The sequence below is a fragment of the Gracilinanus agilis genome, chromosome 2 (assembly GCF_016433145.1).
Source record: "Gracilinanus agilis isolate LMUSP501 chromosome 2, AgileGrace, whole genome shotgun sequence".
NCBI classification, from domain to species: Eukaryota; Metazoa; Chordata; class Mammalia; order Didelphimorphia; family Didelphidae; genus Gracilinanus; species Gracilinanus agilis.
The window spans coordinates 452,400,170-452,415,987 of NC_058131.1; the positions used below are offsets into that span (position 1 = coordinate 452,400,170).

General features: G+C 34.4%; 1 protein-coding gene across 1 annotated transcript in view; it reads right to left on the reverse strand.

Moving 5' to 3' along the window:
- The window catches only part of MAP4K5 (mitogen-activated protein kinase kinase kinase kinase 5), a 232,703-nt gene that overhangs the window by 42,800 nt on the left and 174,085 nt on the right, over positions 1-15,818 (reverse strand). The window contains exons 15-22 of the mRNA XM_044664786.1: positions 15,638-15,696; positions 14,285-14,352; positions 8,509-8,551; positions 5,811-5,961; positions 5,273-5,370; positions 5,070-5,111; positions 3,159-3,243; positions 1,975-2,054 (exon numbers count right to left, since the gene is read on the reverse strand). Coding sequence (XP_044520721.1) covers positions 1,975-2,054; positions 3,159-3,243; positions 5,070-5,111; positions 5,273-5,370; positions 5,811-5,961; positions 8,509-8,551; positions 14,285-14,352; positions 15,638-15,696 — 626 coding nt within the window. The remainder of the gene's footprint in view (positions 1-1,974; positions 2,055-3,158; positions 3,244-5,069; positions 5,112-5,272; positions 5,371-5,810; positions 5,962-8,508; positions 8,552-14,284; positions 14,353-15,637; positions 15,697-15,818) is intronic.

Genomic DNA, 15,818 nt, shown 5'->3' on the forward strand with positions numbered 1-15,818 from the left:
TATATATATATATATATATATATATATATAGCAGACCACATTTTTACCACTGAACAACTGACAAAGACAGGGAATACAACTACTGCACTTACTGTGTACTCAGTATATTAAAAAAAACAACAAACTCCACGGAATTGTGTAGTAGAGCAAATTGTTGCCTTGAAGATTGTTCTCTTCCATCAAGCACATGTCAAAATTACTTAAAGAAATGAAAGTGGTGAGGACTAAGTGACAAATAGACTTTTCCTCTAAATCTATTATCTTGTGAAGACCAAAGCTCAATCAAAGGGCAAAAGAGAGGCTCCTAGTGGATGTGAGCAGGCTCTAAAATATAACAAATAAAGAAATAAGAAGACAAACTAGAGGAAACTATACTAACAAAGAAATTATATGCAAAAAGAAGATGCACTGTTATAGGACTATAATAAAGGATAACTGAGGGTCAGTCAATGTGTTCCACTGGCATATTGAGTGGGCCATCTATAGTGAACTGAGAGGAAAATATGATCAAGCGTAATCATTTCAATGAATTCACTGAATTCATACCTAAACCACTTTTGGAAGAGAATAAATGTTCAGTTCTAGGCATCACATTTTAGAAGTAGATGGATAATCTGGAATTGATGATGATGGGCCCAGGCAAAAACCAATGAATGTGTCCAGGTAAATGTAACCAGATGGGTGAGAGAACTGACAACCATATCATACAAAGATTAATGAAGAAATTAGGAATGCCTAGTGTAAAGAAGAGAAAGTTTAAGTGAAAGAGAAAGCTTTCTTCCAAGTATATGAAGGGCTACTAGATAGAAAAAGGATCTCTTTGCTTGGTTTTGCCCCTGAGGACAGAACTAGGAGCAATGGTTGAAAGTTGGAGAAAGGCAGAATTAGGGGTAATATGAAGAGAAAAACAAAAACAACTTTCTAAAAAGAGCTATCCATAGATGAAATAGAAGGCAGTGAGTTTCAAATAACTAGAAATTTTCAAGTAGAGACTAGATGGCTGCTCATTAGAGATACCACAGAGAAGATTTTTTAAAAAAGATATTAGCTTAGATATGATGCCAGTAGCCCCTTCTAACAGATTCTATTAGTTTATGAATTTTAGAGCACCATATAAATTGTCAGTCATTAGTACTAATATTTGATAATGAAAATGCATTAATATTAGGTGAGAGAGGCAGTGTTGCATAGTAGAGAGAGCCAGGAAGTATTGGGAAGATCTGGGTTCTGAACCTGCCTCTGACATAAAATACTGGCCATGAGATCCCAGGCAGGTCATTTAATTTCAAAAGAACCCAGGCAACTCTTCCAACACTTTAAACCAGTGATGGGCAAACCACGGCCCGCGAGCCAGATGCCATGCCCTGAAATGTTCTATCCGGCCACATGACATTATTCTTAATCTGACGAATACAATCAGTAGGATACAATATAAAGAAAGTTCAAAAGAGTTGCCTTAGAAACAGACTGACAGATGAGCATTTCCTTTCCTTTGGCCCCCTCTTTAAAAAGTTTGCCCATCACTGGTTTAAACTGTTGACTTTTAAACTTTTTTTTTTTTTTTTTTTTTTTAAACCCTTAACTTCTGTGTATTGACTTATAGGTGGAAGAGTGGTAAGGGTAGGCAATGGGGGTCAAGTGACTTGCCCAGGGTCACACAGCTGGGAAGTGTCTGAGGCCAGATTTGAACCTAGGACCTCCCGTCTCTAGGCCTGGCTCTCAATCCACTGAGCTACCCAGCTGCCCCCAACTTTTAAACTTTTAAAGAGAAATTCCTCACTGTTAGCTTTCTACACCAATGAAATTACAGGTCTAGACTGAAACAAAAAACACCTATATTTTATGATGTATAATAAAAAGTGAAGATCTATCTTTATAAGAAATAGAGTAAGAAAATTAAGGATAGGGCTTGAATAAAATACAATGTCAATTCCAGTTCACATAAGGAAGTCTTACTTGAAAATTCTTAATTACCTGTTCCATTGTTGCCTCATGTAGTTCATTTAGATTCAATGTGTAAATCCCATCTTCAGTTCCAAAAACAATGTACTGATCTAAAATAAATGGAAGAGATGATAGTTTTAATAAATGGATTCCATCTAATTGGTACTATGAAATTGCTCTTTATAGAAAATGGAATATTTTAGTTATTATGCTCCAATTATAGACTATATAAGAAAAGATCTTCTGAAAAAATAATTTTAACTTAAAAATTTTATACCATCCCACTTCTCTCACTACTATTGTAACAACTGCCCTATTTCTCTAAATGAAGCTACAACATTAAATTGACCTATTCAACAAAGAAAGAATTTATATGAAAAAGTTTTTTTCTGTTCTGCCACTAAGTAGTTATAGAGGTTAATAAATACCTTTTAGACAAGATTTAATCTTATTATGATTGAGACTTATATGTATCCTCTTATTCATCAACCTAGCATATCATTTCAAAAATCTATCTTTTTTATAATTTAAAAAATTTTAAATGTCATTAATATTTTTCATTTTGTATAATTTTCATTTCTAAATATGTCCCTCTGTCTTTCTTACTTAGTGAATCCTGGGCAACAAAGAAATGTTAAAAAGAAGTTCAGTAAAACTAACAAACACAGTAACTGATCTAAGAGGCACATTCATAGTTCCTCACCTTTGCAAAGAAGGAAGATGTACTTGTTCAATTTTTCTCTTGGGGCTCTGTTTAGTCATTATAATGTGTGTATATATTATGTGTATATAGAGTGAGCAGTTTCATTTTTCATTGTAAGTGTTATAAGAATTGTGTGATGGTTTCCTGGATCTGCCTACTTCACTCTGCATTGGTTCACGTAAGTCTTCCCATGCTTCTCTTAATTTTTCATAATTCATTGCTTCTTATAGAATAGTAATAGTCCCTTACATTCATGTACACAATTTGTTTTGACATTCTAAAACCAATGAGCATCCACTTTGTCTATAATTGGCTCCTCCCATTAAGTGATGCTATGAATATATTAGTATATGTGAGACCTTTTTTCTGTCTCTGACATTAGATCATATTTTTAGGTGATTGGGAAAACTGTGAAAACTCAAATCATTGGATTCTTACCTGCAATATACCTTTATTCTAATGCACTTGATCTTTTGCTTTGAATTTACAATAAAAAATCCTGAATTTTTACCTTTTGTATCAGGATGTATCCAGGATGTTGCACAATTTATCTTCAAAGGACAACCATCAAAAACCTTTGAAAAGCATGCCCCCATCTTTAAAAAATAAATTAAAAGGATTATTTACTTCAATATAGTCATCTCATATCTTTTTAGGACATAACTTATAATTTGGGATCTTCAATCAAAGGAATCTTTTCCCCGTCATGTTCTTCCTTTTGGTCATCAAAATCACACTTAACTCTGACTGTGACACACATTAAATTATTGCTTTCCCTAATTTTTTTTTAACCCTTAACTTCTGTGTATTGGCTCCTAGGTGGAAGAGTGGTAAGGGTGGGCAATGGGAGTCAAGTGACTTGCTCAGGGTCACACAGCTGGGAAGTGTCTGAGGCTGGATTTGAACCTAGGACCTCCCATCTCTAGGCCTGATTCTCAAACTACTGAGCTACCCAGCTGCCCCTGCTTTCCCTAATTTTGATGGCTTCTTAATTTAACTTCAATATTGAAAACATAAGCTATTTTACTGTTGTTTATATTTATATACATAAATATTACATATACATACATGGGGCAGGTAGATGGCTCAGTGGATAGAGTACTGGGCCCAAAGTCAAATCCAGCCCCAGACACTTTAAAATCTGTGTGATCATGACCAAGTCATTTAATTCTTGTTTGTCTAGGAAGCAGCTAGGTGGCTCATTGGGTCTGAACTCAAGAAGACCTAAGTTCAAATCTAGCCTCAGACACCAGCTATGTGACCCTGGGTAAGTCACTTAACTTTTTTGCTTCAATCCACTGGAGAAGGAAATGGCAAACCGCTCTAGTATTCTTGTTGAGAAAATACCATGTATATAGTATGGTCCATAAGGTTAAGAAAGTCAGACGTGACTGAACAACAAAAATATTTATACAGTGATTATATTTGCTGTGAAATCCCTTATAAAGCTGAAATCAGATGATGGGATTAACACCTTTGTTTCATATCAGGCTTTTTAGTAAAAAAAAAATTCCCTGACAAACAATTTACAAAAGTACTGTTCACACAAATAGGTAGATTACATCACACCAATTCTTTATGCAGTTCTTTGTGCACTAGAAAGTGCTCCTTAAAACACTGGTAGCAAAACCGCTATTAGACAGGTAGTTGCATCTCATTCTTATCAATGGCCAGATGTCTGGCGAGTTTATGATTGAATACAAAATAATTTTTAAATTTCTATCTTACCACATACTGGAGACCATTTTTCCATAGACACAAAGGGAGTCAGGTGACCAAACTAAATGACAAAGCCAATTTAACCCAAAATGAAATTTAATAATACTGGTTTTGCCTTAATTAAGTCTTCTGTGATTAAAGAAGTAATACGCACACTTCCATAATTTCTATACAAATTTACTTTAAGTTCTGAAATAATAATTAAAGACAGAACTTTTGGATATCAACATTTGCAACTTGGGATTCCTTAAGAGTTATTTTTGGGAGGATATGATGTGATTTATGCATTATAATAAGTAATGATTAATAGTAGTTAGCATTTATATAGTATGTTAAGGTTTGCAAGGTACTTTATGACTATTATCTCATTTAATCCTTATAACTCAAGTAGGTGCTACTTACTGTTCCCATTTTGCAAATGAGGAAACTGAAGTAAACAGAGGTTAAGTGACTCATCTAGTATCACATTGTTAGTTAAGTGTCAGAAGGCAGGATGTGAACTCAGATCTTCCTGACTCCATGTGCTAAACTATTCACATATACATAATTACTAAATTCATATAACACTGCACTAATAAAAGCATTCTATTATACCACTTTGCATTTTTATACAATAACTTTCTTCCAATTAGATCACTCAATATTGAACAGATCATTGTTGCTAAACAAATATATGATAATTTCATATTAAAATACTTCTTACCAATACTTTTGGAGTTGGTGGAAGGCCATTGATGGCTGGTTTCTGTAAGGAAAAAATGCTTTAAATATTCTTATATTGTATGGGCATATATAATCAGATATGCCTAATTAAAAACATCAAATATTCCAACTACATAGCAAATGATATTTCTTTGCTCTAGATCAGTGATAGTGCCTAGATCATCAAAGGCATGGAATACCTACAGGGAAGTCTCGCTTGTCCTTTTTTCGTGGCAGTTGTGGTGCTTGTCCTAATCCTCCTGCATTTTCACTAATCAGTTTCAAAACACCATCACCATTTCCTAAAAAAGAATCATCAGTGTAAAGGAAAATGACCACATAAACAAACACACATATTTAACATATATATTCTTCCTTTTCTATAATATCATCTATAATGGATGATCCTTGATTTAATGATGTTCTTTATCAGATCAGAAATCTCAATTCTGGTGCTTTCTTCTAACATCTGCCAAAGCTGCATTATCACTTTAATAGTAGGATTAATATATAAATATGGGGCACTGACCTCCCCATTTCTTGTCAATAAATGGCCAGATGCCCAGTAATTATTTAAATTATTCTCAGAGTATTTCTGTTAATACTTTGAATAGAAAATGGTTTCCAAAAAAATGATCTTAAATAGAAAAGAAATAGCTATTTTTTCCAACTTTTCCATCTTTATCCACCTCCCTGTATTTGGTTCTGAACAATTCAGGTCTGCTGGTTCTGTTAATCATACCAAGAGAAGTCTCGAACCCAGGAATACAACTTGCAATACTTTGTCTTCTGTGAACTTGTGGAGCTCTGTTCTCTGAATTAGGACAACATTTTATTGTTGATGATTTTTCTTCATCTGGGAAACTGTCCTCAGAATAATAATTTATCTTTGGCTAAAACAAGAGAAAAAATGCTACTTAAATATATTTGGATTAAAAAGGTTTGGTTGTATCCCCTTTTCTTCCTTTTCATTCTCTCACTTGGTGATTTTATCAGCTCTTGGGGGTTTAATTATCATCTCTAAACAGATGACTCCCGGATCTTTACATATCCACCCCCAAACTTTCTCCTTAAGCTTCTATCCAGAGTAACTAATTGCCTTTTGGGTATTTCAAACAGGATGTCTTAAAAGACATTTTAAATTTACTATGTTTAAAATGAAATTCAATATCTTTCCTTCCCTGTAAACCTTTCCTTCTTCCAAAATCCCCTATGTTTGTCAAAGACATTGACTATTACCTTTCCAGTCTTCCAGATTCATAAACTTGGCATTATCCTTACTGCCTATTCTCCCTTCTCCCCGACAGATAATCAATTAACAACTCTTGCCATTTTTATTTTTATATCTTTCACATATTATCCCATCTGCACTCAGAAAATGACCATCTTAGTTCAGTTGTCATAACCTCTTGTTTAGATTACCCAAGAAGATTCCTAACTGGTCTCCTTGCCTCAAGCCTCTTACCACTGCTGTCCATCCTGCACAATGCCGCTTAGTTTTCTTTACACAAAGATTTGACAATTTGATCCCCACATTCAATCAAATCTAGTCTTTGGGATAAAATAAGAACCCCTCTGTTTAGCCTGAAAGCCCTAAACAATATAACTTCAACCTATCTTTTCCATCTCATTCAGCCAAATTGGCCTTCTGTTCCTCACTCATAAAGCTCCACTTGCTGTCTCCATGCCTTTCTCCTAGCTATTCCCCCATATACTTGCCCCAGAGTGTCCCATTCTTCCATTAAAAGCCTTTTATGATCCTCCAAATGTGTTAGTACCCTCATTCTAAAACTATGTTCTATTTTACTACTTTGCATACATGTGTTATTTACTCATTGGTACGCTGTATATATTTTATGTCTCTCCCATTAGAATATTAGCCCTTTGTAAGAAGAGATTGTTCTTACATCTCTAGCACCTAGCACAAAGTAGATGCTTAATAAATGCTTGTTTATTGTTTGATAAAAATGAAATCAGTTGACTATCTGTACTGAAGTACTCTAGAGGAAAGAGTCATAAAAACTTTTCTATTAACAGGGTTCACTAAGGAATCAATCAACAAACATTTGTTAAGTCTCTACTATGTGCCTGGAAGAGGTCATATGTGAGAAATGTAGAGACAGAAAGGACAAGATCTGATAAAAATGACTGGATATGTAGCTTGAGTGAAAGTGAGGAGAGGAGAATAATATTTAGAATGCAAACTTGGGTGCCTGGAAGGATGGTGGTTTCCTTGACAGTAATAGGGAATGTTGGAAGATGGGAGGGTTGGAGGAGATTAGCATATACATACTGAGTTCTGTTTGAGATGTCTATAGGAAATCTTGTTCAAAATTGGGCATTTAGTAAATGTAGGCATTGAGCCCAGAAGAGAGACCAAGACTAGATTTCTGGGAGTCATCTTAATAGAGGTGATAAGGAATACTGACAAGATTACCAAAAGTGAGAAAATGTTCTCAGTTTACTTAGCTAAAAAGTGAGGGACCTGAATTAAAAGATTTCTGAGATCTCTTCGAGCTCTTAATTCGTGAACCTATGAGTTTATAAGAAGATATGTCAAGGAGTGATTCATAGAACTGATAACATTAGACAAGAGAAGAAATGAAAAGGAAAGGGCCAAAGAAATAAAAGGTTTTGAATGTAGGAGCCAGCAAGAATGATGGTATCACTGATAGAAACTGTGAAGTTTGGAGAAACAAATTTGGGAAGGAAAAAGAATAAACTCAGTTTTAGAATTATACACCTGAGGTATCACATAGAAAACCAGGTAGAATGTCCTGTAGAGATTTAAAGATACAGGTCTAGATTTTACACCTTATATTATAAATGTTCAAAACAAAGATTTGTCTTCTGGTGAGGGATATATTCTAATCTCTTTCCCAATACAAATTAAAGATAGATTTTCCTTAAAAGGTACTGAATAGACCTTCTATCTCACTCAGGCTAGAAGTGCCATAACCATTCATGGTCTCAATCTCACCCAAAGCATGGAAACTGTGACATGCTCTATTTCTGCTCAGACTGGTTCATCCTTCCTTAGTGAATTTGGTGGTCCCTCACTCCTAGTTGTGGGAGAGGGGAGGTCACTGTGTTAGTGCTGGACTTAGTGAGGTCATCCAGTAGGCCCTATTGTTGCTTAGAACTCTCAAGTTGAAGAGATCCACCAGCCTCTGTTTCCTGTAGTAACAGGGATCATAGGCATTTACATTACCACACCTGATCTTTATTCTTTAGATAATTTTTATTATAACATTATTTAGAAAATTTAGAAAAATTTTTCTTACTCCCATGGAATTCATATAGAATACATAGGGGATAGATTGTATATTTTTAAATTATTAGAAAGTAAATTTCCAATTGAAGTTCAGTTTCTTACATTTTGATGGAAATTCAATTATTTAAAAAATATTTTTTAACTTCATAATAATTTTGCAACTTACCTTAGGAGGTAGTGGAGGTGGTACTGCATGTTTTAAAGTTGACCTAATATAAGGAGGATACAATCTTTTAGAAAATACAAATTCAGGAAATGTAAAATACCATATTATATTTAAAACAGGAAATCATTAGATCTAGTACAAATTTTAAGTGAGGATAGAGAAATTTGATTTTCTTTGGAAGGCATATAGGACAAAAACTACAGAACAAATATACACAAAGGAAAAATCTTTTGGGAAAATACTCCATAGTTATAGTTTTAAATTAATTTTAAATATATTTAAAACATGATTACAAAGCAATGAGATGTTTCAAAAGTTGCAAAAAATTGGCACATTTTCATAGTATCATTTACATAATGCTTTATGGTTTACAAAGAAATTTTAAGTGCTGAATATTATTCCTATGTTACAAGTGAAGAACCTTAGGGATGGGGTTAAGTGATCTACCAGTGTTCACACAACTACAGAATATCAGAATTAGAATTATTACGTGGGGTTTTGTTTTACTTTCTTTCTTAAAACCAGTTAATTATTTCATTTCTAATTTTAATGTCACTGTGTACAAAAACAAATCCCTTTATAACTTGATTGTTTGCCACCTTTCCAGTCTTCTTACATTTTAAATCTTCTCCATATCCTCTATGATGTAGGGCAGTGATGGCAAACCTATGGCATGGGTGCCAAAGATGGCACACAGAGTGCTCTCTATGGGCATGTATATCCCTCTCCCCAGGTTGGTTATTAGAAAGACAGAGGGAGTTGGGCAGATCTGCTCCCCTACCCCTCTTCACCATGCCTGGTGACATTTTTTTCACATCCCCCGCCCTTCTGCCCAGCAGCCAAATGGGAGTGCACAGTGGGTAAGGTGGGCAGCTCACAGAGCTGGAGGGAAGCAGAGCACTTCCTTCTATTCCTTCAGCAAAGTTATCCATCTCTTCATCATGCATTTTTACTGGCTATTCCTTATGACCAGAATTCTTTCCCTCCTCTTCTCCAGTTCTTGGTTTTCTTTAATCCAAACTAAAATCTCACTTTTTACAAAAAGCACTTCCTGGTCTCCTTTAATGCTAGTCCATCTTAGTCTGCATTAGTATCTCTCATATTAGACTCTAAGCTCCATGAGGGCAGGGACTATTTTATGCCTTTTTCTGTATCTCTAGGATTTGGCACTCTGCCTAGGCTTACTAATTTGTTGACTTTATATATCTTGGCCATTTTTTATTTGGAGAGTACAATGATTCCCGGTATGAAAACACTGGTTCAAATCTGATTTCTGTCTAGCTTTCCCAGCATTTTTTATTAGACAGTGAGAACTTGGGGTCTCTGGGTTTATGAAACATGGTTAACACAATGCTCATCTGCTTCTGAATGTTGTAAAACTAATCAGTTCCACTAATTGATTTTTTTATTCTATTAGTCTTGACCTTTTGTTCCTCTAGATCAGTGGTTCCCAAACTTTTTTGGTCTACCGCCTCCTTTCCAGAAAAAAAATTACTTAGCCCCCTGGAAATTAATTTTTAAAAATTTTAATAGCAATTACTAGGAAAGATAAATGTACCTGTGACCATCACTGCCCCCTGGATCACTGCAGCACCCACCAGGGGGAGGTAGTGCCCACTTTGGGAATCACTGCTCTAGATGAATATGTGGTTATTTTGACTAATATGGCAATGAACAGATTAATTTAGTCAACACTGCCATTTTTATTATATTGGTATGGCCCAACCATGAAAAATTATCTTTTCCCATACTTATGTATATCTTTAATTCTAAAACAAAGATTCCACCTAGTTGGCACAGTGGATAGAATCCTGGACTTGGAATCAAACTGGTCTTCAAACATTTAACCCTGGGCAAGTCACTTAACCTGTTACCTCAGTTTCCTCAACTGTAAAATGGAAATAATAATAGTATCTACTTCCCAAGAGTTGTTATAATGATCAAATAAGATAATATTTATAAAGCACTCGGAACATAATAAGCACTTAATAAATTCTTGTCCTCTCACATTTCCCCCCTTCTAAATAATGTTTTGTAATGGTATTCATATAGCTATGTAAGTCTTGGCTAGCGGACTCTAGAATATTTTATACATTTTATAGTTAGGTGGTGCTTTATATAGAACACCAGAAGACCTGAATTACAGTCCAGACTCAGACTCTTACTATGTGACTCTGGGCAAGTCACTTAGCCTCATCTGTATTCGTTCATTACATTCATATGTAAAATAGGGATAAAAACAGCATTTATATCCTCAAAGGGTTGCTGTGGGGACAAAATGAGATAATAGATATAATTTACTTTTTTTTTTTTAATTATTTTTTTTTAAAACCCTTGTACTTCGGTGTATTGTCTCATAGGTGGAAGATTGGTAAGGGTGGGCAATGGGGGTCAAGTGACTTGCCCAGGGTCACACAGCTGGGAAGTGGCTGAGGCCGGGTTTGAACCTAGGACCTCCTGTCTCTAGGCCTGACTCTCACTCCACTGAGCTACCCAGCTGCCCCTATAATTTACTTTTAAATTTTAAAGCATTAAGTAAATGCTAGCTATCATTATTCTTGTTGGGTTTTGTAGTAATCTACAGCTAGAATGTTTATTTTGAGTGTTTCTTTTATATCCTGATACTTTACTGGCTATTGTTGCAATATATTTTAGTTGATTCTACAGGGTTCTGAAAATATATCGTTTTCTCATTTGCAAAAAGCAATCATTTTGTTTCCTCTTTCTCTATGCTTATTCCTTCAATTTCTTTTTCTTCTTTTTTTTTGCCAAAGCTAACTTTTCTAGCATTGTATTAAATAACAAGAGAATCAACAATTTACCCCTGATCTTTTTTGGAAGGGTCTCTAGTGTATCTCCATTACATATAATGCTAATTCTTGGTTTAAAATAGGTAAGATTTACTTTTTTAAAGTGCATTTATTCCTATGGTTTTAGTCCTTTTAGGTTGAAATGCATATTGCATTTTGCCAAATGCTCTTTTGGTATCTATCAATTTCTCATTAACATCATCTATTATAACTCGCTATCTTTGAACCAAACTTGCATTCCTAGTACAGAAACTATGTGGCCATAAGGTACAATCTATTTTTTTTTGCTTTTTATTTTATTATTTTTTTTATTTTATACATTTATTAATATTCATTTTTAACCTGATTAAATGCTTCATACCCTTACTTTCCCCTTCACCCCCCGCTCTCCCCTCACCCATGGCTGACACACATTTCCACTGGTTGTAACATGTGTCCTTGTTCAGGGCCCATTTCCATATTGTTGTTAGTTGCATTGGTGTGGTTGTTTCTAGACCACATCCCCAATCATGTCCACCCCAACCCTTGCCTTCAAGCAGTTGTTTTTCTTATATGTTTCCTCTCCTGCAGTCCTTCCTCTGAATGTGGGTAGCATTCTTTACCATAAATCCCTCAGAGAGGTACAATCTTTTTTAATGAATTCTTGAAGTCTTTTTCTAAACTAATCTTTTTTTTTTAATTCTGCATTGATGAGGCAGTGATCACACTTTGTTTTGTCTCTCCCTAGATTAAGTACTGAGACATTTATATTACAGAAATAACTCAGTAAAATGCTTTTTTCCCTGTATGTAATACTGGACTTTGAATGTCTGATAGAATGTACTTAAAAATACATCTAATCATAGCATTTTTGTCTTTGGGAATTCATTTGTGCCTTCTTTAATTTACCTGAGACTGAGCTACTTAACTTCTTCATTTCTTGTTTTGTTAATCTTGGAACTTTATATTTTATATATAATCAATTTTTTCTAGTCTTTTATATGAACTCTTTATGAGTCTTTCAGCTTCAGGAATATCTTATTGGACTCTGGGAAGAGGAAGAACACAGGAGAAGAGAATAAGCATTTACTCAGTGCTTACTGTGTGTGTCAGATATTCTGCTAAGTACTTAGTAAAAAACACACACATATATATGTATATATATGTATATATCTCATTTGATCCTCACAACAACTCTGTGAAGTAGATATTGTTATTACCCCCATTTTACAGTTTCAGAAATGGTGTCAACAGGGGTTAAGTGACTTGACTACAGCCATACAACTGGTAAGTAATCTGAGGCATTTTGAAGTCATGTCTAAATTACTCCAGGCCCAGCACTCTATCCTCTGTGTCATCCACTTCCTGGATTCCACTTTCTAATGTTCTGCTATCTTTTCCTGTTTAAGGGTAAAGTCCATCTCATTCATGTTATTGTTATAAATTATTGAGTATTTCCTTAATTCCTATCTGCTTATGCTTTTTCTTCTTTGCTCCCACCAGCTTACAATGTAAGAGAAAAGGACTATGTTTAATACTCATTATTTATATTTCATGCAATTTGCTTCTGTTATGTTGCTCTTCTCCCTTGCCCCTCCTGATGACAGGGCCTCATCTTTTCTTCTTTCCCTTTTTTTTTTCCACTCGTCATGACCTTCATGATCTATCTTCTAAACTTGGAAGTTTGTTTTACATATAACTATCTCCTTGATTTTATCCTCCTTAAATCTCCTCTTTCCTGTTCCCAACTGATGTTGAGGTTTATTTATTTCCATACCAAATTCTTTCATGTGAATGGATTCAGCCTTCCTTCCTTCCTTCCTTCCTTCCTTCCTTCCTTCCTTCCTTCCTTCCTTTCCTTACCTTCCTTCCTACAATCAATATTGTGTATTGGTTCTAAGGCAGAAGAATGGTAAGGGCTAAGCCAACAGTTGGCAACCTTTTTGGCTGTGAGAGCCATAAACACTTGCAGAAGGAGGACAGAGGCAGAAGGCCCTGGAATATGGGGTGGGGGCTGAAGGGCCCCCTGGGGCACATCCTGGGGCTCTGCCCGGACTGGCCAGTAGGGATGTGGAGCCAGATATGGCTTAAGAGCCATACGTTGCCAACCCCTGGGCTAAGCAATGGGGGTTAAGTGATTTGCCCAGGATCACACAGAAAGGAAGAGTCTGAGGCCAAATTTGAACCTAGGACCTCCTGTCTCTAGGCCTGGCTTTCACTCCACTGAGCTACCCTGTACCTTGATTTTAATACAATAATCAGTTCAAACCCCCTTACTCATTTTTTGTTCTATTATATTCTTTTTTCCTATTTTTTTATTAGCATCAGAACATAATAAAATTGTACCCATGACTCTTGAAGTCATATGAAGTTCTGAAGTGACATATTTTTTTCTCCCTGTTAGGATGTAATACTTCATCTTTTCTAGTATATTAAGTTGTTCTGTCATTAACACTAAATTAATCGAAATGTTAGTGGCATATGAATATATTATGTTAGTATACTAAAATACTAACCCGCCCATCACACTATGCCTTATTTATTGTTAATTTTTTACTTTCAAATGAGAAAAAAGTTCATGCAAAGTTGTGTCTGAATAACATTGCAGATTGAATATTAGTATAATCTTCTAGTTATATATATGGACATAGTCCTTGTATGACTCTTGAAGACATGAAAGTTCTAAGGTGACATTTCTTTTCTCCCTATTACAATGTAAATACTTTGTCTTTTCTACTATATTATGCTGCTTACTGACACATTGCCATATTACGTGTTAATAAACTGAAAATATTTATCCCCTTATTATACTATGCAAAGCACATGTAAAAAAATAAAATGTAAACATCAAATATCCTCAGGTGCATAACAATTGTGCATTAATTTTCTCACTTGAAAGTATAAATATGAGCAATACACAAGAAAGTTTGTAAAAGGTCCCTTTTCTTAAACAGTTATGTAGAAAAATATTATAATTATGTCATTACCTGCTGGTGTTTGCACTATCTACAAAAGGATTCCACTGTAATGAAAAGTCTGTGTTACCTGATACTGCCTAAGGAAATAAGAAAATACTATTTAATGTTATACACTGAGTACAAGAAGAATTCTTGCTTGATTCAGGAAAAACATTATTTCCACACATCCCATCAATGTGCATTTATTAAATAATCTATTATATGACAGGTACCATGGTAGGTACAGGAGGTACAAATTTAAAAATGAAATCATCTTTTTTCATAAATAGCTGCTTTCTAATGAAGGAAAGAACAAAAAGTACACACATATTTACAAACAAAACAAATATAAAGAGAATAAATATAAACAAAGGAAGAGAGAGGGCAGTAGCAATTTTGGGGTTGAGGAAAGATTTTTTACAAGGAAGGTGGTATTTGAATTGTGCTATTGAAAGAAGAGAGAGATTTTAGGAGGTCATGATGAAAAGGGAATACATTCAAGGCATGAGGACAGGACTGTGAAAATGTACAGAGATGGGATTTCTGTTTTATATCAAGAATAGAGAGTGTACCAGGTTAGCTGAAATGCAGAGAAGCAGAGGGAGGGAAGATAATGAAAAATAAGTTTGGAGCAGAGTTGCAAAGTCCAAAAGGAATAATATCAAGAGCACTAGTCCAGTAAGACAAACCAAATGTGTAACTATTATATCCTAACTAAATAAAAACCTGTAACATGAAAAATGAATCAATTATTTTTTAAAGTATAAAATAAAACTATAACTAGACAAGATTTCCAATTTTAAAATAGAGAAGGTGGAAGTGAAAAGAAGTAAAGAGGATTGGAAAAACAGATTTTCTTAAGCCCAGAACTATAAATGGGATATTTTGCAAAAATTCTCTGGTTTTATACTAAATATGATTCTTTACATATATCTCAAAGACAGAATAGTTAAACCTTTTCCTTGCAAATTGGAAATATTTTTAACTTTTCAAAATAAAGGCAAAGATGAAAAAATTATCAATAAATTAAAGAATGCATTAAAAAATTGATGGAATAAAAGTAAAACACATAATTTACTGTGGTCTCATAAATAAGAGAGGAAAATAAGCCCTAACATTCAGTATCAAATATCCAGGCAAATATCTGTTAAACAAGTCTAACAAGTTAAATACTTTCATTTGGAAAAAGGACAGATAATATTTTAAAATTCTACTACCAAAATCTATACCTAAAAGAATCTCATGCACAAAACATATAACCATTCCAAATTAATATTTTGAGTCTTATAATTTTCCATGTGTTAAATCAGTGATTGATATAAAATGAAGACAGGTATCTGGTTTAAAAATGAAAACAAAACAAAAAAAAATTAAGACTCTTACCATTTCATCACGTGCTTCTGTTTCTTTTCTTAAAGGAGGTTCGAACTGTAATTTGTCAACTGCAAAATACATGTTTAACAGATAATGATGTTTTCAAATGTCTACAGACTCAAATTTTACAAAATCATTAAGAATTAAACTGGGTAGTGGTGGTGGGGCAGCTGGGTAGCTCAGTGGATTG